At 30.0% G+C, this 27,420-nt stretch overlaps 1 protein-coding gene across 11 annotated transcripts in view; it reads left to right on the top strand.

Annotated features, from left to right (window-relative positions):
- LOC127710437 (unconventional myosin-XVIIIa-like) overlaps positions 1-26,345 on the top strand; it is a 97,071-nt gene extending 70,726 nt beyond the window's left edge. For 8 of the 11 annotated variants that reach the window (XM_052216272.1, XM_052216270.1, XM_052216271.1 and 5 more), the window contains 15 exons: positions 7,013-7,167; positions 7,786-7,909; positions 8,810-9,013; positions 9,432-9,542; positions 10,448-10,571; positions 10,985-11,112; positions 11,630-11,743; positions 12,031-12,147; positions 12,544-12,627; positions 12,979-13,116; positions 13,559-13,744; positions 14,296-14,432; positions 16,054-16,199; positions 18,645-18,674; positions 22,773-26,345. In XM_052216272.1, the coding sequence (XP_052072232.1) occupies positions 7,013-7,167; positions 7,786-7,909; positions 8,810-9,013; positions 9,432-9,542; positions 10,448-10,571; positions 10,985-11,112; positions 11,630-11,743; positions 12,031-12,147; positions 12,544-12,627; positions 12,979-13,116; positions 13,559-13,744; positions 14,296-14,432; positions 16,054-16,199; positions 18,645-18,664 (1,788 nt within the window). In that variant the 3' untranslated portion in view covers positions 18,665-18,674; positions 22,773-26,345. Of the gene's footprint in view, positions 1-7,012; positions 7,168-7,785; positions 7,910-8,809; positions 9,014-9,431; positions 9,543-10,447; positions 10,572-10,984; positions 11,113-11,629; positions 11,744-12,030; positions 12,148-12,543; positions 12,628-12,978; positions 13,117-13,558; positions 13,745-14,295; positions 14,433-16,053; positions 16,200-18,101; positions 18,116-18,644; positions 18,675-22,772 lie in introns of all 11 variants that reach the window. The other 3 variants (XM_052216267.1, XM_052216266.1, XM_052216273.1) reach the window with 3 other exon arrangements.
- Positions 26,346-27,420: the final 1,075 nt, after the last annotated feature.

Raw genomic sequence — 27,420 nt, 5'->3', positions numbered from 1 at the left:
TTCTTGAAGATTGAATTGGTCTTGGGGCTGCTGTTTCTGCCGTGGTGGCAAAAATTTTATAAAGTGAGTAGGTCAATTTAAGAGGGACCACTAATGATAAGTCAATGATATTTTAGTTTAAGTGGACCCACAAATAGTTAGTCATTGATGTTTGGTATGCAGTTGAAGTAGCTGGGACATTTCATTTCCTTAGAAATTATTGGACCCACCTCTCAATCATGGTCTTTTGACTTTGAAACCACTTATGGTAAGTCATTGATATTTGGTGTGTAGTTGTATCAGCATTAGCACATTTCATATCTTTAGAGATTATATGGCACTTAAACATAAATCATGGTTCTTTGAGACTTTGGATGTTTTGCATAGTTACATGTTAAAAGTATTGCCATTTTAATATCAACATTTGCTTTTTACGATAGAAAAATAGAGGTGAGACATATCTCAGTTCATTCTAGGTATGCTTTGCTGCTCTATGGTCGGGTTGTTGTCTCTTTGACACATTCCCCATTTCCATTCTCAATTTTATTTGCTGATAATTTGAAGATATTTTTCCCCCGGCATGTAAATAGTAAGGAAATTCAACATTATACGCATTCTTACACTGACATTTTGATATGTCAAAGGTTTACATTAGCATTACCTCAATGAGTTTAAAAGTCATCATGGTTCAAACTATTTTAGGGAGTTATGTCCCTTGAAAATGTAAATAATTTGGAAAATAAATATTGTTCAGCACTCTCGCACTCAAGTTTCTCATTGAAGTTTATTGAAATGTATGCCAACGTTTTACAGCAGGATTATCTTGGATAAGCTTGAAAATCAATTTATTTTTACAAGAAGTAACCCTTGGAAATGTTATTTATATGGAAAATTCCAGTATACCAGCAGTGGACAATGGCTACTCTGAGGCAATTTTGTTTAATAAGAGGGTGTTTTAATCTTATTATTTTTATACGTTTGTCGAAGACCGGATGTATTATGGTATACCAATGTCTGTCCATCTGTCAGTCAACACTTCATGATAGATAACTCAAGTTCGCTTTAACCAATTCTCATAACTTTTACACAAAATTAGAATTGATGACAGAAAAATCCCATTTTTTTTTTAATTTTGGATTTGTCATTCCAGAGTTACAGAACTTCATAAGTCTTGCACTAACTCCAGTATTTCTGAATTCATTTCCTTACTTTACATTATTGAAGGAATTGGTGAAAGCATCCTTGTGATTTTTTTAATTTTCCGGTTCATCATTCTAGAGATATGGAACTGTAACTTATATTTAAGGCAATTTTTTTTACAAATAGTGCACTAACTTCAGTATTCCTTGATTGATTTCCTCCAAACATTACTTTATTGTTGGGATTGATGAAAGGAAGCTACCTTTTCATTTATTAAATTTTCTGGTTTGTCACTTCAGAGATATGGAACTTTAATTGTCAGGTTTTAGTAAATTTTTCACATATTGTACCATAACCTGAGTTTGCTTTGATTGATTCAGTGGAAACTTAACAAAATTGTTGTAATTGGTGAACATATGATTAAATGCCTTTGAAATATCCCATTTTGATCTTGCAACAATTTCAATATGCACAATAAAGGTGTATCATGCACTGTTGGTGCAGCTGTTTATTCAGTTTATATAATGCAATCAACTGTTTAAAAACTATTTTAAGAGGTCTTTTAACTGAATTTGAATGGAATATTGATATTAGCTATTTAAAAGCAAAAGCAAATATCTATTAACCTTTTTCTATTATATCCACTTGAGTATAAGATATGACTGAAATTACGTATTTAACCATGATCAGCTGTTGTCGTGACATTAAATTTTATGCTGTTTGTAATATTACATAAAACACTGATAATTGGTGTATCATACCTGTAATATACCTGTATGATAGGTAATTAATTAGCCAGGGGTGATGATACCATGTAATTATTTATAACATTGGACAGATTAATTATATGTTATGTAACTATTTGTTACGTGAAAAAGGTGTTTGGTCAATAAGTCAAGATAAAGGAAACTTTTTAAAAATCTAAAAATAATTTAACTTTCAGAGTGAAGTTTATGACTTCAAAACCGTTATCCTCTCTGCATGTTTTCTTTGCATTTTTCTGTGTGATGTAATTAATACATCAGCTAGTTATAATACTCCCCTATGGAGGCCTCAGTATAGGTTAATTACACACCTTTGATGATGTTGGATTCATGTGATTATACTTTAGCTGACCTTAAAATGAAGACGGAACAAATTATAATAAAACCATCTAAGGTAAAAATTAGTTAAAAATTTATATAGATACTTTGAATTGATTTTATTTTGTTAAATTAAAAACCTGCTGGAAATTATATGATTATTTCACTTTTGATCAGCAGGAAAGGAGTTGATGCACTTATTGATAAGCTAGATCATTTTATAATAAGATTCTAATAGCACTTTTATACCAGAAATATTAATTGCAAAATCTTGAGGTTAAACAATTTTGCAAACATTTTTTGCATTGTAAATTTTGATAAGTCTGATTAAAAGAAATATTCATAAGTATTAAAAATAGAATAATGGTAAATGGTCATAAATTTACAAAATTGGTATGATATTCTTTTTGTTAATATCTATTTAATCAATTTAACATGTAATTATTGCATTATTTAAAAAAAAAAAAAAGAAGAAGAAGAAAAAACTTCATTAATGATATTTGGTGGTCCCCTTATCATTATACAAAAAAGTTTATAAAATAGTTTTAGAACAATGCAATTTTTAAGGACCAAGGAATTATGAAAGTAGAACATTATTGTCTTAATTTGTGATGCATATCTGATGTTTCAAAATAGAGGAAGTTTTATATTACAAGAGATTTTTAAAAGTGAATTTGATGGACATATGGAATAGTGATTATGAGATAATTAAAACACATGTTAAAGTCTGTGTTAACATGGAGGGCAGATGTTTGGTGAATGTATATAGCTATCTATCATAAAAACTTCTCTGGCTTGAGATGCAGATCAACAGGGTTAAATTTTGTTTGTTATTGGAATGATGCATTAAGGCTAATTTTTCTAAGACACAGATTCAACACCCCCTTTCCTGTTGAGAAAAAATGGATTTGCAATTTAATTATTTTTACTTAAAAAACTATGAAAGGACATTTCTCCTGATATGTAGAAAAGTTTTTGTAAGTGGCAGGTGTGGATCCAGGATTTTGAAAAGGGGAGACCTGCCAACAATGCAACCTTAGGAGTGTGACTTGTAAAAAGTCTATGTATTAACCTTATATGTAGTTCCATAATTTTTGGTCCCCCCTTCCCCTAAATTTGTCTAGGGAGGATTAATTTTAAAATTGTTGCATTTTGGGGGTACTAAATTTCATTGCATTCTCAAATGATAAAATTCAGTTAATTTGTAACACCACAAATGATAACACTTAAAGATAAGGAATAAAGAATAGGAACAAATGGAATTAATAACGAGACAGTAACCAAATTTAATTATCATTCCAAATTCAGAAAAAAACTATTTCAAATATCAGTATTGTTAAACTTAAAGACATAATGGTATGGTTTTATTCAAAATTGTTGCATTCTGTTAGTAAATTTAGACATTATATGAAATATTAGCCTTGATTCCTGTACATCGCTGCATCTGTAGTCTAATGATATTGAGGTGGAATTTTTCATTTGATGTAAAACTGTGAGATGTTTTACTTTTGGCTTTTGATTGATTGATTGGTGTTTAACGCCACTTTCAGCACTATTGCTGTATTTTGTTGCAGTCAGTTTTTATTGGTGGTGAAGCCAGAGTGCCTGGAGAGAACCACGACCTTCGGTAGGAAAACTAACTATCCTAGTCAATTAAGATTGGAGTCAAATGCACCTGTCCGGAAGATTGGAGTCAAATGCACCTGTCCGGATTGGAACTCACAACCTCAGTGTTGACAGGCTAGTGATACAGTAGTCTGACTAGTTAGAAAACTCGGCCATCAAAGCCCCTTTGAATTTTGGATTGATAAAGAAGATTATGAACAGTCATCACTAACTTACTTGAACTTTTGTCAGTTGTTTTTCTGCTTATTTCTACTTAGAAGACGTTTATGAAAGGGATCATCATCTTAGAAATTAATGTAATGAGAATAAATTAAAAGTACAAAAAATGTACAAACAAAAATTTCTTAATACAAGAAGATAATTGGAAGGTTTTATCAGTGTGTAGATCTTTAACTTATTACTTAGCACGTAGGATTTCCGTTATGTTTATTTGCTGCATGTCAGCTGCTGTTAAAAGAAAGTTATCCAGATCATTTAAGATAATAGAAAAATTGAAGAAGAAAAAAATGATTGCGTAATCTCAAGGACAGTTCTGGCTTCTGTAGATAAAATTGATTAAATGATGGTAGAGCACCTGGCCGTCAGTTTATTATGTTTATAATGAATAAACATAATAGAATTCTTAAATCATTCACCTTTAATAGTTTGATTTATCATAAGTTCCAAAAAAACAGAAACTTATTATGATTGTCTATACAATATCATTTGCAGTAGTGACAGACAGAAAAAAATTGACAGATTTGTTTATACTTAACCTTTGTTGAAAACAGAGCGACCTCTGTTTATTACCTGGTACTATAAAAGATAAAGACATTTTTTGGGGTTAAAATCAAATTTACAGAATTAGTTACCCACATTTGAGAATAAACAATCAATATACTTAAAGACACAAGTATTATTCATGATAATAAGAACTTCTTCCTCCCCCCCCCCCCCCCCTAAAAAAAAAAAAGTTTTTTTAATTGATAATTCTATTTTTAAATGTGAATAGTAAAGGGGAAGGGAGGCATCATTTGTGAGCTTTTAACTTTAAGTAGAGATTAATCTTTATTGACATAACTTACAAAATTAACTGAGTAAATGGTAATAAGCCTTTAGTGAGTTACTCAGAATACAATTAACAATGGACATTTAAAAAAAAAGAATTTAACACTAAACAATCTGAATTTCATTACTTGATGAAATTATCATTAATAAAGCAGAAGGATCATTTGACCTCTTTTATATTTTTTTAGTTAAAACATCATGTTTAAAATTTGAAATGTAATTTGGCAGTATACTGAGTTCAAACCCATTAGAAGTATGTGAAAATCATCAAAAATAATTAGTAAAGTGTTAATCTACCTCTGGCAAGGAAAACACAGCTTTGTAATTAATTGTTTGACGAAATAATGAGATCATCTCTGACATCAGTCAGATATAAGGTTTAAAAGGGGTGTATCGAATCAAATGGAGAAAAAAATATAGTGAGAGAAAATTTTAGGAAGAAAAATATATGAGAATATGTCTAGATCTGGTGCTAGAAAGGAAAAAGGGATTGTTGCATGATGTCAGTAGGTCAAGTGTTGCAAAATCTCTGGTCAGATTCCCAAATAATGGTAAGCATAAAAATAAGAAGATGTGGTATGATTGCTAATGAGACAACAAAGCCACCAGAGTTCAAATGACCAAGATAGAAGCAAATATAGGTCACTGTACAGACTTCAATAATGAGAAAAATACTATATTATCAGCTATAAAAGGCCCAACATGCAAAATGTGAAACAATTCAAACTAACTGCCTAATTCATAAGGTCTATTTCAAATCTCCTGGTACTATTGTAAATTCATAAATTTTTGCTATGTTTTTATAATTGCACAAAATGTGACATAATAGATAAGGCAAAAAAAAATAAAAAACTGGCATTTCAAATTTTGATAGTATTATTTGTATGCAGTATGCGGTATATCATGAAATAGCAATAATTATTATGGCATGTGTGTCCATTGTTCTACAATCACAACAATAAATGCACACAATAATTTCTCAATTTACAGTATTTGAAAATATTGGGGAGAATACTGCAAATCCCCCATACAGGGCCTCTTTTTTTTTTTTTTTTTTTAAAGAATAGAGTAATAAAAGAAAATTTTAAAATAAGCACTAGATTGTATTCAGAGGAATAGCTAATTTTTAAAGAGAATGGCAAAAACTGAATTTTAATATTGATATATAGATTTCAAGACAGCTGAAAGGATTTATTTCTGTTTGATAAATTCTTGAATCTTTTGAATTTTTGCATTTATTATCTTGGTATAAGATTTCTGTAATGCAAGTGAATAAAATGTATCATTAAGTAGCGATAAATTGTTTAGCTACTATGAATGAAAGGTGCGTTTGATTCATCTGCTGACCATTTGGTTTGTGTCAGTAGTGGAGTTGTATACAGCAATGTTAAATATGAGGAATAAATTGTGAAGATGGTAAAAACTTTGTTTACATTACAGTAAATAAATTAGTTTGAGGTAACTAGGTGCCCTTTTAATTAAACCTGGAGGTTTATGGATATTGATGGTTTTGAAATATTAGAAACTTTTTAAAAGTGTTTTTGCGTAAGCATCTAGATGAAATGTTGGATACTAATGAGATGTCGAGAGCAAAACTATTAAGTCAAGTAAGAAGAGTTTTTGTGTTTCTTCATTTGTTTTCTATAATAATATGATATGTATTTTTGTTTTCAATTATTTTAATTTTATTCTTTCCTAGAACTATGATATATTTATAGATACCTGAAATTAATTCTTCTGCACTCAAATGTTCATCAAATCTGTTTTGAATTTGGTAACACTTAGAATGTCAAGAGATGAAAATTAAAGAGATATATGAATCTCTTTCTCTAATGATTTAATGCAAAATGCAGAGTCAATATTCTGAAAGGAGACAAATTTAATCAAAGTGTGGTTTATCAAAATGTATCAAACTGGTCAGAACCATTTTAAATGCACACAGAATTAGAGAAATTCTTATATTAAACACCTTTGCAAGTGAATAAATAAAGTTTTTTTTAAAGCAAGCTGTTAATTGTCAGATATTATAAGGTGTCAGAAGTGACTGGGGATTATGTTTGGTAATTTTAAGGTAAATTGAAGACTAAGTGTTATTATATATTATTATGTACTCATTATTCAAAATTATTTCATTACAGCTCCATGATGCTATTGAAGATGGGGAAGATCAGAGAAGATTGTTGGCTGCTTCTAAAAAGAAGGCTTCACGACTGGCAGCTGAGATGCAGGATACCAAACTACATCTAGAGGAACAGATGACAAGGAACAATGAACTAGAGAGGAAACAGAGAAGGTAAGATACTTTGGATTGTATAGATGACTTTCATATTGATGCATTTTCTGTACTTTTCTTATGTCACAATTCTTATGTTATTAAATCACAGAAAGAACACATGGTCCATTTATGTCATTTACCTCGGGTCAACCTATGTAATTAATTCATAAAAAACAACTCAAGATTGAACTATGGGACAAAGACATACTTTAAAAAATATAAAAAGAGAAAAAGCGATGATTTTGTGGTTTAATTCACACAGTAGAAAAAGTTGAAAAATAAGACTGAAAACAGAAAGCCATCAAATAATCCAATACTAACAATAAACACACTTATTTTTGCTGAAATCTTTTTCACCTTTGTTGCCAACTTCGCTACAAATAATTTTCACTGCTTTCTTAGTTTGTTGATGTATTTATATAAGGAAAGATCCAAGTTTTAACATTTTTGCCAAAATATATATGTGCAGTTTATATTTCTACTCTTAGAATGTCGAGTAAATAAATCATTTTTAAAAACTAGTTGGTTTACAACTGTATATGTAAAATCAAATGTGATGTGAGATAAAATTGAAATGAATAGAATTAAACTGTATATTTCCTGTTAAATGTAAAAAAAAAATGCTTTTGTTTTTAGGTTTGACTCTGAATTGTCCAAAATTCAGGAGGAAGTGAAGAGTGAAAAAAGTATGAGAGAAAGATTACAGAGGGAGAAAGATGAATTCATGTCCAAGAACTTTACATTAGAACAAGAGCTCACAGTATGTTTAGTTGTAGTTAAATTTAAGAAATTCAACTATTGTAATGTGCATTTCAAAAATAAGAATGGATATACATTAAATGTGCATGGACAAATAACTTGATTTACAAATTATAAACACAAAGCTAGAGAGGACAGTACATTATAGGAGGGTTTAGTATTAAGATGTTCAAATTCATAGGCTCAGAGATTTATGCAAGGTCTCTATCTTTGAAATAAGGAAGACCTCTTTATTATTTCATATCTATCTCATATCCGTTTTTATGCCTCTTTTCAAAAACAAAATTTCACTATATATTGAAACTATGTTTGGTACTTGGTCGCAAGCAGATATAAACAATGTCAATATGACACTTAGAAAGACCACTTTAGTAGCTAGGTATTGATTACTTTATTTTTTAATTGTAAATATGGGTAAAGTATCCGTTATTTATACAACTGAAATAATGTTATACAACTTTCTGTTGTATTTCTATTCTGCTTTTAGATTTTTTTACTGTTTGAAGGCAAAATTTCTGTGCCCTATCCAACATACCCTAATTTCCATGTGGCAGTCCAAATTTCTTTGTTTTCAATCTTCATTGTGTTTTAGGAAGAAGAAAAAAATGTTTGTGAATTCTATTGTCTTAAATTTTGGTAACCTGGAGAAGATAACAGACTATTTCTGGAATCATCAAATGTAGTCATCATAATACAGACACAGTTTGGTGATTGTTAAACTAGTGGGGCCATTGAGATTTAATGTTAAATGATTTTTACTTGTAGGACATGTTTTGCTCAGTCATAAGGTTAGGGTTAAGGAATTTTCTTGTTTGCACTTTGTACATCTAATATAAAAAATTACAAGCCTTTTTTTTAAATTCCTGCCTTTTTAAATACTAATTATAATATATTTATACAGAGATTGAAAGGAGATTTAGAATCAGTGACAGAAAAGGCTGATCGTTTGGATAGAGAGATGATAGACGTCACATTAGCTGGCTCTATGTCTGGTGGTAATGAAGTCATGTCCCTTAAGAAAGCAAAGAATGATTTGGATGCTAAGTGCAAAGACCAGGAAGAAGAATTGGATGAACAAGCAGGACAAATACAACAGTTAGAACAGGTGGGCGGTTTTCAATAACAGAAATTAGTATAATGTATTTATAGATGAGTGAATCATAATCAGTGAGTGGCTGGATTCAAATAACAATCAGCAATATCAAATTGTAATACAGGATACACAATTCAAGTTCAATTTATGGACAATTTACATTGACCTCCTTTCCCAACAGTCTTTCCTGCTAAATGCAACTAAACATATTAAGAAGGTCATAACAAGAAGAAAACAAAACAGAAGAGTTCAGCTATTCTATTCATTATCAATGTTGCATTAGACCATAATCAGTTGGTAAAACTGTGTTCATAGGTAACTTTATTCATATTGTGTAAAGGAAAACTAAATACAAAGCTGAACAAATATGTTTCTAGTTTGTCTTTTTCATATAATCAGCAATCATTGGTGCATTTTATTTTATATATAGACTAAGATTCGACTAGAAATGAATTACGAAAGAACGAGACAACAACATCAGAAGGAATTGGAGGAAAAAGAAGAAGAGATGGAAGAAATGAGATATTCTACTCAGAAAAAGGTATTTATTCAATTCAGGATTATCACTTTCCTGTAATCCAGGAAAATAATATTTTTATGATTGTTAAAAATAAGTGGTCATTTAATTTTTCCTGGGTAAGTATATTTTAAATCACTTTTGATGTGTTGATAATCTGCACTAAAATCTATAGTTGGATTTTTTTTTTCCATGTGATATCTCAGATAAGCACATCTTATACAAAAAATATGAATTTGTGATTTAATATAAGGAATTAAGCAATGAGAATTTCAGTACATATTTTCATTAGAAATAGTAAGAAAACAAAGTGAAATTACTGAAATTGGGTAGTATGTCTTGCAGTTAAGAATTGATTGAGAAAACGTTATCTCTCAGCTGAATATTTTGGAAAATTTTATGTTTTTCATTTTTAATGGCCTTTGTGAAGGAAACAAAAGTTGTAAGATGTATATTTGTAATAGCCACATTGAAGTACAGAGTAACAACTGAATCGTGAATGAAGTTATAATATAAGAGGGTAGGAATGCCCTTTACCATCAGGCATCAAACGGTCATTTTCGGCTACTGTTAGATTGGTTAAAATTTTACCGTGATTCGTCAAAATATCCTTATTGCGATTTGTCAGAGGTCTCAAATAATTATTGTTACCGTTATTTTTGGAAAAAATTTAACGTGATTCGTCAAAATCAGTCGATTTTTTTATCTTCTAAAAGAAAGTGTACATTTTATCGTCATGCACCAAAAATTACCGTTAACGTCATTTGGCAAGAATTTATAACGTTATTCGTCATGAAGGTAACCCCAGTACGACCCTCATATAAGTTCCCTACCAATCTCTATCAACATCTGCATAGCATCACGTTTAAGTTCATGTGTTGCTCAACAAAGGTCATGAATTATGTATGTTTTACTGTATTCAATTGTAGGTTAAACATTACGAAAGCCAATTGGAAGAGGAATATGATGAAAAGAAGAAATTAATGCAAGAGAAGAAAGAACTAGAGAGACAGATTCAGGAACTAGGAGCTGTAACCAATAACAGAGATAGAGGTAAAGGGATGTAACTCTGTAACAATTATCACAAATTTTTTTTAAGTGTAGATTGATTGATGTTTGCTTAACACCTAGTGGGAAAGCTAAAGTGGAGAAAATAAGAACCCATGTAGTATTAGGAGTTTATCATGAAGATTTGATTTTTTAAGATAAAACATGATTCATTTATTCAGAAAGAAACAGTTTTCAAATAATGCTTAGTAATGAAAAATTTAATTTACCACTGGAGGTTGAACAGCAATCCATCATCATCTATAATTTAAAATGAATTCAATTTTTAAAATAAGGATTTATGATGAATGGATTTGTGAACTTGTGAAATATAGTTTTATCATGTAGATCTTTAACAAATGTAACTTGTATTGCTGAAACAAGGATTGTTCACTTCAATAAGTAATTATTTTATACAGAAAGTGAAAAGAGACTACGAAGAGATCTAAGGAAAACCAAAGCTTTATTAAAGGATGCAGAAGTTGTAATACAGAAACAGACAGGAGCAGAAGGAATGAAAGCTACAATACGACAACTTAGAAATACTGTAGGTTTTTAACATTTTCTTTCTAAGACCAATGATGATTTGGTAGAGCGATGCTATAAGCCATAGCCTAAGTTCTAATAGTAAAAAATCACATAGCCATTACATGTTTTGAAATTAAGATTTTCACATACCTTTTTTCAGAATCAAGACTTTATTTGATAAATTGAAATAATATATAAAATATCTTGAAAATATTATTTCATCATGAATAAACTAGATGTAAAAGCATTGAAATTCATCAATATGAAATATATCATTATCTTAAAGTATGAAATATATTACTGTGGATTCATTCATTTTCGTGGGTATCAATTTTCGTGGATTGAGGAAAACTTGCATTTTCATGGATATTTGATTTCGTGGTTTTGCCAATCAATGCACACAAAACCATAGAAAATTTGTAATTCGTTGAACATTTGAATTTGTGGTTGACCTGTACCCACGAAACCCACGAAAATTGGTTTCGTACGAATAATAATAAATCCACAGTATAAAATGTTGACAACTTTTATTACAGTTAGATGACAAAGAATTTGCATGTTCTGCTGCTGTTAAAGCCAAGAAATCAATGGAACTTGAGATAGAAGACCTTCAACAACAATTAGATGACATCTCTAAAGCTAAAACTGAGGTAATTTACTTCAGGGGATCTCAGTATTATTATCTTTACTTTTTTGTATAGTGAGGATTCTTAATTTGGGGAGAGGGGTGAAATTTATAGATAGTAATTAATCAATATTTCAGTTGACTTAAGGAGGGGGATTGATGTTAAGACAAAGGAGATCAGAAAGCTATACCCCTACTATTCTAGTCATAAAATATTATTTGCAAAGCTAAAAATTTTAATTTTGGAAAGTTATACATAGTCACCTAGTGAACCTTTTTTTATAACATACTGAATGTTTTTTTTTATTTCAGGCTGAAAGTAAGAGTTTAGGATTAATGAGAGAGAAAGCTGAATTACAGAGTCAAGTGGAAGAAAATGAGGAAGACTTAAATGATGTGATGAGAAAATATAAAGCTGTAGTACAACAGGTATACATAATTCATTTTAGTATTATTTGACATTTTATCCTTGTTTGCTACTGGACGTTAAACAAGCAACAATCAATCTTTTATCTTTGTAGCATATTCCATGTTTAAACAAAAATTGATGATTTACCTACTTTGCCAACCGTAAAAGATGGTCAAGTAATGGCTCAACTTCTTGTTTTTCTCAAAAGTTTGATATTTCAATCAATTGTACACAATGATGCACGTAAAGACCTGGTTTTAAATTGAAATCAAAGAAGATCCCCTTATTTTAGTGTGAACCTTTGTCACTGAATATGATGCATTAACTGACAAAAGATTGTTTTTCTATAGAAAGAAGAAAATAAATGATAAAACAAGATAACACACATATTAACATTGTGTTGATGTATTTTTCAGCAATCTGTAGACCAGATTACCATGGCAGATAATCTGAAACAGATTGAAGAACTTACAAATGAGAAAGATAAATACAGATCAGAGGTAAGTCTTATCTATAAGAATGGCCATGTATGTCCATACTTGTCAAGAAAACCATTTTTATAAAAAAATCATACATTGGAGAAAGTAATGCATGATGCATAAATCCATCTTTTCTGCAAACATTACAAAGGGAGATAACTCAATTCAAATATTGCTTGCTGTATATATATATGCAATTTTTTTTTAGTTCTGAGGCCATGTCAGCTCTTGCTAGCATTCATCATCCATCTGTTAATTTATCATATGATGATCTTGTTTAAAAACCACTGAATAGAATGAAACCTAACTTGGCAGAGATGTTTTAAGTTTGAAGTTTTTTCTGTTACTATAGTTATGTATAAATCATTGCAGGTTGATCTGTTGCAAACCAGATTAAAAGACTTAGAAGAAAATTATATTGAGAAAACAGTCAAATTACGATTAGAGGGTAGAATTAGAGAGTTAGAAAATAAACTTGAATTAGAAACAACCTCTAAACATCGTATAGAGGTAAGTTGCATAGATATTGTATTCCAGTTTTAGAGTGGTTTCTATGTATCTTTACTACAGTGTTTGCCCATTATATAACTGTAGATAGATTACTATTTATAGTGTAGGACTTCGGCTAATTTTTTGTTTGGACAGATTTGATTAGGAATTTGGTATGAGTTTTTGGGGCAATTTGTTTAAGAATATCTAATTTTATGATTATATTTTGTGTGAAAATTTTTATATAAAAGAGGAAAAACTTTGTATATGACATTTCGCAAAATTGTTTGGAATTTTTTTCTGAACTGCAAGCAACTTGGAAGTCCTCAAACAAATATGTATGAATAAATTCAAATTTTTATTACTGACTTATTTTTTATATCGGACATTGTTCACTTTGTCAGAAATAGTCTATGATATTTGATTAGAAATTAGATTAAAAAGTGTGTATTGATTATTTCAGGTTACTCTTAACAGAATTAAAGAACAAGTGGACAAATTAAGTGAAGAAAGAGATTCTATGAAATTTTCTAAAACTCAAGCTGAAGAAAATCTTAAACGTTCACAGAGACAGTTACGTGAATTAAGAGAAGAATTCTCAGATGTACAAAAGAAAGAATTAGAATATAGTCATAAAAATACTGAATTAGTAAGTACTTAACCAAAAAACATAACAGTAAATGCAGTTATGTACAAAATAGTGCACTCTACCACAAATGATGACCTTCCAAACCAATCTAAGTTTAATTGATATCCTTTTGATCTCTAGTTGCAGTTGGTTGAAAGGGTCTGTTACACAAATGCTTGAAAATTTGAAACTTTTTCGGTTGTGAGATCAATATAAATCTTTTTTATAAAACAAATAGTACAAACTTTTTTAAGCAAAATCTTGTTGGATCCAAACTAGTTTTGTGTCTTCTATGGTGATATTTCATCTTGTGGAAATATACTTTCTTGATTTAGCACGTTTAAAAATTCTAAGCTAAGAATATTTGTCGAAAAAAGTAAGATTTCTTTCAGAGTTGTTCCATTTAACATACAAGGTATTAAGGGCAGGCAATACTAGATTGAGAACCACCGATATAATCTATTATGATTGTGCATGTGTATATATAATTGTATTTCCTTCTCTAAGATGACTATCAATTATGAGGATGATCTTATTATTTATAATCATTTGTTATATTTTTGCCATTTCAGGAACATAAAGTAGTAGAATTAGAAACAGATTACCAACAGAATCATTCGGACCTCAAATTAGCGTTTAAACGTATTTCTGATCTCCAGGCAGCATTACAAGAAGATGTAGATAGTGACGATAGTTTATTATCAGACAGGTATGTAAGAACTGGGTTACCTCCCCCTTTTTCAGTCTAGAAAAACATGGTAATACAGCAAAAAAATATATCTGGGCCCAAAATATTTGAGTAGTAGATACAAAGATTTTAAAGTTACTTTAGTAAGTTATTGATGAATAGAGTTTACACATCATAGTAAACCTATGGACTCAAAAAGGGAAGTTAGATCAGAATAAATATATAGATTTTTTTATTTGAACCTTAATGACTTTTAAAAAAACACCATTAACATCAAACTGGAAAAAAAATAGGACCTTACACATACCAGCAAATTTTAAACAATGGTAATAATAGATTTTAAGGTTACATGTAGTTTGATTCAGAAAAAGAATGCCAAATTATTCTATTCAGCATAAGTCTGAGAATGAGAAAAGTTACATTTCAGAAAATAATTTATGTTAACAGTATTTTCTAAGACATACATATGTATCACAAAAGTGAAGAAAATGTCCATGGGTTCATCTATTATACAATGATCATAATATTAAGGCAGACTGTCTAAACATGTGAAATGTGCATTATGATGAACTTTTCCCTGTTGAACTTCCATTTGCCATTATTGAATGATATTGGTGTGTTTCCTATTCCTATAATTATACAGTCCTAACGATATTTATCCTTCACAGAGTATGTATGCTACGGCACATATTACAAGTTGTGGATGCATTTTTCTGTTGACTGCATATTGTGTTCCTCATTGTCAGTTTGTGTCTGGTTGCATGAGATTGGTCTAAATTTGTTAAGTTTGAATGTATGATGTATATCTGTTTGACTAATGTTCAACCTTTCTGGTGTAAAAAGTAAAATAACAAAAATACCGAACTCCAATGAAAATTCAAAATGGAAAGTCCCTTATCAAATGGCAAAATCAAAAGCTCAAACACATCAAACGAATGGAAAACAACTGTCATATTCCTGACTTGGTACGGATTAAACCTGGTTTTATAGCTAGCTAAACCTCTCACTTGTTTGACAGCCGCATAGAATTCCATTATATATGTTCATGAGGATAACAAATTAAGAAAACATTTGTTTTCATGAAAATATTTAAGAATCAATGTTGACATTTCTACACTATATGTAGACATCACAGTAAGCTATTCTTCTTTCAGGTCAAACCATACTATTCAGTTGATTTATTTAGAACTAAACCTTACTTAGTGATCGAATTGAACATTTGAGCAAGTTTATGCCATTGAATAAATCCTGACAATTATAAATTAATTGACTATTTTTTGCTTAACATCCTGTAGCTAATCAGATTTAAAGAGGATGGAGGGGAACTTTTAAGATAGGCACAAACATCTGACCAATGCCTTAGTATCAGAGTGCCACTAAGAAAATATGATTATACAAATAACACTCTTTATAAGGAGATGTGGTATGATTTTCTAATGAGACGACTATTCACCAGAGTTCAAATGACATAGAAGTTAAATTAATTTGGTTTTCATATTGTGTACTGGTTCCATATGGATTAGACAACTAATATAAATATAACAAATTCAGAAAGTGGAAAGCTGCAATCAGTGTGGTATCAACTTTTTACTCCACATGAGCTAATTTATTTTATTGGTAAAAATGTACTGTTAATTTTCAGTGATGCAGACTCGGACGATGGAGTAGATTTGACCAATATCCACTTAACTCCACAGAAATCCTATCAATCACCACGAACTACGTCATTATCATCCACAAGTTCTCATGAAGTCACTAGTCCTCGCTTATCTAATTTAGAAGAATCTAGTAAGTCACATGACAAATACATAGTTATAGTATGTCATTCATGATTTAAAAATAACCCTCATAAAGTGATTTCAATAAACTCTTGAGGTAAACTGTACTGTTTTTCTAGAATTTGTTTCAGGATGATTTTAATTTCAAATAGTTATTAAAGATATATTTTACCACTGAACCAATGGAACCTGTATAACTAATCTACAAGTTACTATCTAAAGCTTTTGAATAAGATTAACTCAAAATTGAAAGAAATACAGCTTAGGTTATTTTATTAGTAGATGCAAATTTTACGTTTTTGGTTCCTGAATTTTTGGATTGTAGGTGTTACGCTTTTCAGTGTTAAGTTTGCCTTTCTTTGGATATTTAATTTTAGGATTTTAGTTAAGAATTTGGGATATTGAAAAATTGTCCGATTCCTTTGTCTTTATGAACATTAAAAAAGCATAAAATCCTTGAAAATTGATTTCGATCAAATATATATAGTTCCATAATTAGTACAATGTACTTTGTTGTACAATACTGTCAGTCAGACACCTAGATATATGTCAACAGACTTTATTTGCTGTTTAAATAATATCTTTAAATCTGACAAAATAAGGAGATTTTTTTTAATGTACCAACCAATAAAAATGAGAATACCACTTTATAGGTTTGGTGTGTCTGAACCTCTTTTTGGATTTATTATACCCCACGCAACGAGTTGCGGAGGGTATAATGTTTTTGACCCGTCCGTCTGTCCATCCGTCTGTCCGTCCGTCCGTCCGTCCGTCCGTCTGTCTGTCTGTCAGTCCTATTTCTTGTCATCGCAACTACTCTCAAACCACACAACAGAATTTCACGAAACCTTTTTAGATAATAAGGACATACTATGTAGTTGTGCATATCGACAGGAAATTACAATTCAATTTTTTTTCTAGGAGTTACTCCCCTTTGAACTTATTTACTTTAATGTACTACTGCAACAGTTTGTCATCGCAACTCCTCTCAAACCACACAACAGAATTTCATGAAACCTTTCCAGATAATAAGGACATACTACGTAGATGTGCATATCGACAGGAAATTACGATTCAATTTTTTTTCCAGGAGTTACGCCCCTTTGAACTTATTTGCCCAATATACTACTACAACCTTTTGTCATCGCAACTCCTCTCAAACCACACAACAGAATTTCATGAAACCTTTTCAGATAATAAGGACATACTATGTAGATGTGCATATCGACAGGAAATTACGATTCAATTTTTTTTTCAGGAGTTACGCCCCTTTGAACTTATTTACCCAATATACTACTGCAACCTTTTGTCATCGCAACTCCTCTCAAACCACACAACAGAATTTCATGAAACCTTTTCAGATAATAAGGACATACTACGTAGATGTGCATATCGACAGGAAATTACGATTCAATTTTTTTCCCAGGAGTTACGCTCCTTTGAACTTATTAGCCCAATATACTACTGCAACCTTTTGTCATTGCAACTCCTCTCAAACCACGCAACAGAATTTCTTGAAACTGTGTAGATAATAAGGACATACTATGTAGATGTGCATATTGAGAGGAAATTGTGATTCAATTTTTTTTTCTGATACAATTTTTTTTTCTTACACTTATTTTATTTCTCCAATGACAATGTGGGGACGTGGGGTATGTGAGCGCGCTCACTAAGGTTCTTTCATTTTTGTCAGGAACACTCATACCCAAAAAATAAGAGCCAATGATTGTATAACTACTTTAATTCATGTGGATCTATGTGACCAAAAGGGACGTATAAAGAATAGCCAGATCCATCTAAGGTCAATTTTGCATGGGGGAGTAGGAACCTTAGTTTCTTAATAATTTATAAATTTATTATGGAAAATTTGATTTATTATTACACCAATATAATTATATTTTCGTTATCACAGTTGAGTGATGTTAAGTAAGTTTTACAATAATATATAAAGCTTTCTATTTACAACAGTTAGCAATTCATCTAACCTGTGTGTGTTTTCTGTTTTTGTTTTGAATCCTGATTTTAGCTTGATAGAACCTACATAGCATTAACAAGGAATAAGATTTATATTATGTTTTTGCCTTAGATTTATATTCTGAATGCTAATAGCCATGTTATAGTCATGATTTAATTTGCATATAAATCCTTAAAATTATTTTATTTGCATAAAAATGCATAGAATTATTTTATTTGCATAAAAATGCTTAGAATTATGTTATTTGCTGAAAAGTGCATACAATTATTTTGTTTGCATAAAAATGCTTAGAATTATTTTATTTGCATACCAATGCTTGAATTATACACTCTCAATTTTATTTGCATAAAAATGCTAGAATTTCACAATCTAGTTTTTTAGTTTGCATTAAAACATTCATCCTAAAATTGTTGCATTTTGAATACAATACAGACATATATTAAATAGTTGATTGATATTTAAATTTTTGTAATATTTCAGTATTTGGGATATATGTTTGATAAATTCCAGGTATTTTTTTATGGGGAAATTGTATTGGTTTCCTTTAGTTGATATTTATGAGTAGAACATTGATGCATGCACATTATATACTGGGATTGTAATGCATTTTCAAATATATCTATTTTTGATTTTATCCTGGTTTGGTTTAAAATTTTTGAGTATGGAATCAGTGTTGATGCACTAAATGTATCCCTGTGTTTGAGGTTTGTGCTGGTTTTTATATTTTTTAAATATTTTTCAGCTATTTGGTATTTATTCATGAAATGATTTTGTGGCAGTAGTACTGCTTCTCAAAACTTATCCACCAATTTTATTTGTCCTTTTTAACTTTAATTTCCTCAGTTTTGTCCACTTTTTAATTTTTTCTTGAGCCTTAAGCTTGGGATTGTCTACACCTCTATCATATTTGTTGTTGGGCAACACATGATAGTATTTATAGGTTGGCCACGTTACATATTTTTCATTAATATATATATCATTTGTATCTTCAATAGCAATGACAGACTATCTTGAAAACTAGAAAAAAGTCTGGAAATTATTTCTGTCATTCCAGGTCTGGAAATGTCCTTGAAAATCCCCAAAATGGCAAAAATCCTGAAAATACCTTAAATCTCAAACTTTTGGTAGCATGTTTCAAGTTCCAAGTTTTATTTGTACAGTCTTTGAAATGGTTGTATGAAATCTGATATATTTGTTGCTTAAAAAAGTAACGGACTATGACTAAATTATTTTTTGTACAGTGGCTTTTCCAAATGTCTCCTAAAATATTTAAGGATTTCTTTTCCTATGTCTTCTAATAACATACTTAGAAAATAAATGAATATCCTAGAGAAATCCTGGAAAAAATTTGGAAGTTTTTTTTGCAAAAAAGTGTTAGCAAGTTTTCAAGTATCCAATACGACAGATTCCTTCACAAATAAGATGGCTTCTGTGTGGAATTATTATGAACAGAAAGTTATTTTGGAGAAATTATAGTATGGAACTTTTGAGACCATAATAAAAAAAATTATTTGTGACTAACCTAGTTTCCAATAACTAATGGCTGCTTTTCAAGTTAGACTAACATGTTACCACAGTCAATTGCTTGTTTATTTGCGGTAATGTAAATAAATTGGTGCAAGTGTTTCTTCAGTACATGGTAGTGATTGCTTTTAACCACTTTAAATAAGAAATTTCAGATATAATTTTTCCTTTGTTATACGCCCGTTTACGGGACGTATTATTGTATACCGTTGTCCGTCCGTCGTCAACATGTCGGACATTAACTCAAAAACGCTTTAACCAATTTGCATAAAACTTTGGTGAATTGTTTATATCTATTGACGTGAGCTCCCTTTCGTTTTTTTAAATTTCAGATTTTACATTTCCGAGTTATGGGGTTTTATTCATTAAAAAAAGGGGGATTTTCCAGTTTTCGGACAATTACTCAAGAATGCTTTCACCAACTTGCAAGAAATTGTGGTGAATTGTTGATATCTATTGACATGAGCTCCCTTTCGATTTTTATAAATTTTTGATTTTACGTTTCCAAGTTACAGAGTTTTATTCATAAAAAAAAGGGTGATTTTCCAGTTTTCGTACAAAAACTCAAAAATGCTTTCAGCAGTTCTTATGAAACTTTGGTGAATTGTTTATATCTATTGATGTAAGCTCCCTTTAGAATTTTATAAATTTTACATTTTACACTTCTGAGTTATGGGGTTTTATTCATTAAAAAAGGGGATTTTCCATTTTTCGGACAATATCTCAAAAATGCTGTCAGCAATTCTCATGAAACTTTGGTGTATTGTTTATATCTATTGATGTAAGCTCCCTTTTGATTTTCATAAATTTCTAATATGACATTGAGAATTAATTGAACTTTATTTGTTTATAGTCTGACAACAGATTTACTAAGAATTGCGCAACAGCACAGTGTATTGCACAACAGCAAGAAATCTTTAATAAATTCAATTCATATTACCAATTTCAAGTTCTTTGACTACATTTATTCAGAAACCTATAATATGTCAAATATTTAATTGCAATCCAAATTCAGACCTGTATCAAGCTTGAATATTGTGTCCATTTTTGCCCCAACTGTTCAGGGTTGGACCTCTGCGGGCGTATCCACCTGCGCTCAGGGAAGCAGTTTATTTATACTAAATCTGTGCAGTTGTGCATTTTTTTTCAGAATAACCGCAGTGTTATAATACATGTATATAGTTTTATTTCACAACTTAAGCAATGTACAAGAGTTACTGAAAATTTAGAAATTTTTGCGTGCATTTATTATTACAATTGTACAATGGACATAAATGCTTGATTAATTATTGTGACACATATCCCTTATATTTTTTGCAATAATAGAGACATCAAAAAATTTGTGAATTTACAATTTATCAAAACAATTTTACATATAGAGACAGTCAAACAAATTTTCATTAATGCTTATTATTGCAATAAACTGCTGTTCAGTTATTATAGTGTACAATGAAAATAAAAATATCATAAATATAAAATTACTTGTTCAATTAGTTTAAAAAGTTGATGAAAATTTCTAGATAAATTTATTAATACAGTTGACAAAAGTTTTAAAAACTCCTTTATATTCATAACAAGGACACCAATTATCATACTTGACTTAGTCCATCTTTCATTTTAATTTAAACTTTATCTTTAACAGGACACCTTCTCATACAAATTTTATTTTATTTCTATTGATTATTTATATTAACTGTAAACCAACTCATTATGCGGATACTTTATTTGGTGTTTCGCCAATTCTAGCCCACTTCATGGCAATTTAATTTCACAATTTTCAAATTTACTTGATGTAGTTAAATAACAGAAGATCAAAATTTTACACAATTGCAACGATTTATATTCGAGTTATTTTTCTACTCGCGAAAGTTGCGAAATCAAATCACACCTCGAAAATTAGTTGGCTTACAGTAATTGTAATAAAATTCCTTCAAATTCTAATTTTTAGCAATCTTCTTTTTATTTTCATGTTACCATTAAGAGGTTATTTTATTTCATTTAAATGTCACTATTAATAAAACATCTTAACTCATTCCAAGATACAGTGTACATTTTTTAATTTCATTGTCTGTTTAAATGATATGTATTTCATGCCATTGTAAACTTTATATCCTGTGTTATGGTATACAGTCTAACCTGTATATAAAGGTCACCCTTGGGAACAGAAAAAACTGACCTTATTAGAGAAATGACTTTTGAATAGATGTTCAAAAAACGTAGGTATTAGCTTATAAAGGGTGTGACCTTCATAGCAGGTTTGACTGTATTTGATTTTCAAGGGGTGTTTACAAACACCTCCAAACCTCCTGCAATGATTAACGTAGGAATACAGATGATAATTCTTCAGATTTTGCTTTTAGTTTAACTATTGTTAAAATACCATAGATTTTGACAGCAAATTTATATGTTTTAAATAAATTCTGTTGGTTTAAGGAATCTTCGATTTGTGGTCTAAAACATGCCTTAATCAAAATTGAACATTTAGTTGTGATTATAATTTAATGTATCAATTTAATGAAAGGTTTAAACTGTAATACTGTTTTTTTTTATTCATTGAATTAATATCTATATCTAATTGTTGGGAAGTTTTTACACAGAGCCTGTTCCTCATTAGAATATACCTCAGGCCTCGGTTATACAGTCATAAAAGAGAGGCGAAAGATACCAGAGGGACATTCAAACTCATAAGTGGAAAATAAACTGACAATGACATGGCTATAAAAAGAAAAAGACCAACAAACAATAGTACACAAAACACAACATAGAAAACTAAAGACTGAGCAACACGAACCCCACGAAAAACTGGGGTGATCTCAGGTGCTCCGGAAGGGTAAGCAGATCCTGCTACACACATGGCACCTGTCATGTTGCTCATGTAATTACAAACCTAGGTCACATTCGGGAAAAGGGGGAGACAGGATTGAAGTTACGAAAAAACCCACCTAATCATGAAACAAGTAGCAAAACCTCTCCCATTCATGACAAGATTCATAAGTTGATACAATACAAAATGTTGTGGTATTAAAAAATATAATGCCAAAAGAGAGAACAGAATTTTGAAAGTTTTTTCTTCTTATTTTTCAGGTTTTGCTTGACACAAATGGACTTTCATTATTAATCAAAACAATGGGCAATGTGCAAAATAAAGTATATCCAAGTGGATCGGCCTAGCTGATAGAACGAAGATGATGATAGTGGCTAGATGATTTAAAGGAATATATTGTCCGTCTTACTTGGAAATCTCCTGCCACAAATGGTGCTCTAAACATTGTAATTAAGATAAATTTAGATAGACCAAGAAATATGTGATTAAGGAGGTAGAGGTCAAGAGTTTAGAATTGGACATACAAACACATAATTGTTTTTAGGAATCTTTCCATATGCATGTATATGTAGTTGGGGATAATACTGATGTGATGTTGATTGTAGATGTATCTATTTTTAGATTATGGAATTCATACTTAAACCAATGGGACATAAATTTTCACCTGTTTTGTATAGACACTGTTTATCATTATACCATAGCTTTATAAAAAAAATCACATATGAATGTATGATTGGTTACTCATGAATAGTGGAAATTTCTTTATCTTAGGAAATTTTGGCAAAGATGATAAAATGAGTGATTATGTTTATTTGATTCTCAAAAAATGTAAATAAGCCCTTATAGATTAACAAAATTGTCTTAATTTTATGGATGTAGAAACTATATGTAAATGAAAAATAGTTTTAATATTAAAAGACGGTGGGAAATTTGCTTGTTTGATTGAAATAGGTTATATTCAGCATCATGTGACATATCCAATACCTTTATTTTAACTTGTGCTATGATAAGCACTTTCTGCAATATTTAATTAGACATTAGAAAACTAATTACTTTACATGAACACCATACACTCAGTTTGATTTCTAGGATGGTTATTTTTTTAATTAGACAGCAGTATTCATTAATAAAAAACATTCATGGTTACATAGTATTAAAACCAACATTTCAAAATAAAGAAATTTTTCAACTTTTTCTAAATCATGGAAATAATTGACCAATATTAAATCACTTCATAAAGTGTTATGTGAAGTGTAATAAACCAGTGACTAATTTCCCAAAAAATCTTACGATAAAAAAGACTCGCAAGTCATGAACATTTCAGTTTAACTTACAATCAATTTCAGTCTTAAGATAATTTGTGAAAAGAGCCACTGCACTTTTGTATGTAATATGAGATAAACCAAAACTTTTGTACTTTAAATGTTTACTTTGTTCATTTTTAATTAATTGTTAAAGCTTTCTTGTTATTTTTGTTCTATGCAAATTAGCTTCAAGTTCTTTGTTTCTTTTTTTTTTTATTTGGCCAGTGTTTTTGTTAATGTTAATTTTTACATGTTCAGATTACACATGAAAACAATAAAAATCACCTCATTGCATTTAAATTTTTTGATTCAGGGATAGAGTAGACACATTGTTCATTTTACACACACAGAACATTCTGTATCTACAGCAAGTGGGGAACAATTTTAAATGGTATTGACATATCATAAATACAGTCAAATCACTCTATGAATTTAGTATGAAAATAATAATTTGGGCTTGCAATGAAAATGATGATTTTGTTATATATTATTATTTATTTATATTTTGTTACAATGCAGCTGAGTTTCCACAGATATACTAAACTTTTTTATTTAAATCTAGCATTGCGCTACAATGTAATTTTTATTTTTAAAAGTTTCATGATAATTAGACCTCCAGTCTAAAAAATGGTATTCAGATGAATCCCTGTCTGTCCATTTTCTGCTTCAAAACAGAAATTGTTGATATGTTTAAGGCTTGGTTAGCAGATGGTTTGAAAAGACATTACAACATATTGTTAAACAAGTATGGGTGATACCGCTCTTCTCATATTTTAAATATAATAATTATCCACTCAAGATAATTTTCAAACTTTAAAATGCTGAAGTTAAATGATTTTAAATTTTACAATTTAACTATGGAGAGTCGATAAATGTTGTAATCCACAGGTAAAGTAGTAGAATACCTTTTTCTAATGATTTAATGGAAAATGCCAAGTGCAATGTTCCGAATGGATATTGCAAGAAATTACTTGATTTCAAATTTAATGAACATGTGGTTTATCACAATTTATCAACTGGTCAGAACTGCTTTAAATGCACTCAAAATAAAGAATATTATTTTTAAACCTCTGGCATGCAACTAAACTTAGTTCGATTACCATGAAAAAATAAGACAGAAATGAACAAAATCAGTGTTCATATTGATTGACGCCAATGATAATAATATAATGATTTTTAGCAGCATATTCCATTATTTTATCATTAAACTCTTCAAAATAATTGATATATCTGCTACTTGTAACTATTAGTCCCAAACAAATATTATAAATATATTTTGTATAATACCTCATTGTAAAAACCTATAAGCATTTTGATTAAATAATAACATAATTTTGTTCCATCTATTGCTAATTTTTTAACTTCAAAAGTTGTCTACTTCAAAAAGAATTGTTTAATTTCTGAGGACAATAATAATTTAAGTGTGGTAATATAAGGCAAATTTTATAGTTTGAAGAGGGAAAATGTTCCCTATGATAATTACTTGAAAGATAAAAACTAATAGTTTCAATAACAGAATATGATAAAGTCCTACATAATAGTTGAATACAAATATTGACTCTAGTAGAAAAAATCTGTATAAATGGCAGAATATTTGTTTGCTCTGAAAAGTGATCTCTGCAAGTACAGGGGAAGAAATAACTAACTAGCCTTGTGGGAATGTTCCTTCTTAAATTGACATAGCCTCAATGAAGTTTACAGGCTCTTTAAATAGTGTAAAAAAATGAAATTATTTGTTTAACTTTAGTTAATCTAACCCTTTATAAAATCAGCTTGCCTGGACTAGGTACTGGAATGGTTTTTATTTCTACCCCTGAGTTATAAATAGATATGTACACAACACGTTAAAAACTTTTTGTTTTGTTTGACGTAAGGCTTTTTGTCTTTAATTTTCTGTGATATCTTTTACTTTTATACCAATTAGTTATAGGTTATTTCATTCAGTTGCAGCTGATTAATTTGTTTGTTTTGTTATTTAATCCTGTACTATTATAATAACTGGTATTTTAAATATGCTTAGTAAAGCGCAAGGCTATCTGAATGGGTTGAGGCTTCAAAATCAATTAAGATATATACTTAGCACACTTGGATCAACAAGAATTGTATTTAGGAGGATTTTGAAATGATTCTAAACCTGAAAGTGCAGCACAGATTAGAACTGCATTTAAAGACTAAAAACAATTGCTGAACAAAAGTTTTCAACTTTTGATATCAAACATATTAAGCTAATAAAATAAAACGGGAAGCTTAATCTAGTGTTATCAATAATTTTTAACTTGTTTTAACAGATTATATATTGTACTTTGTTTTTTTCACAGACATTTATAAGTTATCATTTATTTTGAGCTTTTTAAACTTCATTTTTGCTCAAAATGGTACCAAAATCCAATTCATACATACTTCATATTTAAATGTAACTTAATTGAATATTCTTATGTCTGATTTGCATAAAAGACAATATTTATTTGTAGCTTATTTATCTTAAGAAATATGTTTTTACAGAGAGATAAATATACTATTTAAAGACTTTGTTTTCTTCATTTTGATGCAATCTTTACTATCAACTGCCACAGCAAAAGTGGCTGTAGCTTGTTTTATCTGCGCTGGCCAGGCCTTCTTTTGTGTGTGCACAAAAATAAGTGTTTTGCTTTCCCATCTTGCAATCTCTATATAAAAATAAGAAGATGTGGTATGATTAAATTTGAGACAACTCTCCACTAGAGACCAATGATGAAGTAGTTTGCAACTATAGGTTATCGTACGGTTTCAACAATGAGCAAAACCCATACTACAAAGCATACATGATTGAGATTATTCCAGAAGTGATGTATGCACTAAATTAGTACCATACATTTTTTTCACCACCACTGGGTTACCATTGCTGGTGGTGGTGAACTATCAGTTCCTGTTAATTTTTGTTCAAATTAGCATTTTAGTCTAAGCAGAGTTAAGGAAAATATTTGCTAATGGATGTTAGGCAGCAATCAATCAACAACAGCATGAAAAGTATATCTAATAAACCTTTGTAAGTGCATACTAATGAAGAAAGTAACCAGCTTGATTGTAGCTTGCTTATGAGCATGATCCCTGGTCAAGTCAAATAAGAGATTTTAAAATAGGTATTTGCCACTTTCCTACTTAGGAGTAAGTGCAAAATAAAAACGAGTATGGTGAAAAGTTTTCTTGTGTGGTGTTACCTTGTGCTAGCATTTTAACAAGAGTGCACACACTGAAATGTCTAGCCTGCTTTACTTATGATTGTTTTTATGTTGAAAGTCTGTAGTATGAAGGTTTTACTACAAGTTCAATATAAACTTAACATTGTCAGTGATCCATAAAAATGAGGTCACGGTCAGATGAACCATGCCAGACAGACATGTACACCTTACAATCATTCCATACATCAAATATAGTGGTATTATTGCTTAAAGTACCTGCGAAACAGACCAAACCACATAAACTTTACATTCACCAATGAACCACGAAAATGAGGTCAGGGTCATATGAACCCTGTCAAACAGACAAGCAAACCTTATAATCATTCTTTACACCAAATATGATTGACCTATTGCTCATAGTATCTGATAAACTGACAAAACCATGG

Source organism: Mytilus californianus, unplaced genomic scaffold (genome assembly GCF_021869535.1).
Source record: "Mytilus californianus isolate M0D057914Y unplaced genomic scaffold, xbMytCali1.0.p SCAF_8, whole genome shotgun sequence".
Classification (NCBI taxonomy): domain Eukaryota; kingdom Metazoa; phylum Mollusca; class Bivalvia; order Mytilida; family Mytilidae; genus Mytilus; species Mytilus californianus.
This window is presented reverse-complemented; position numbering and strand designations above follow the sequence as displayed.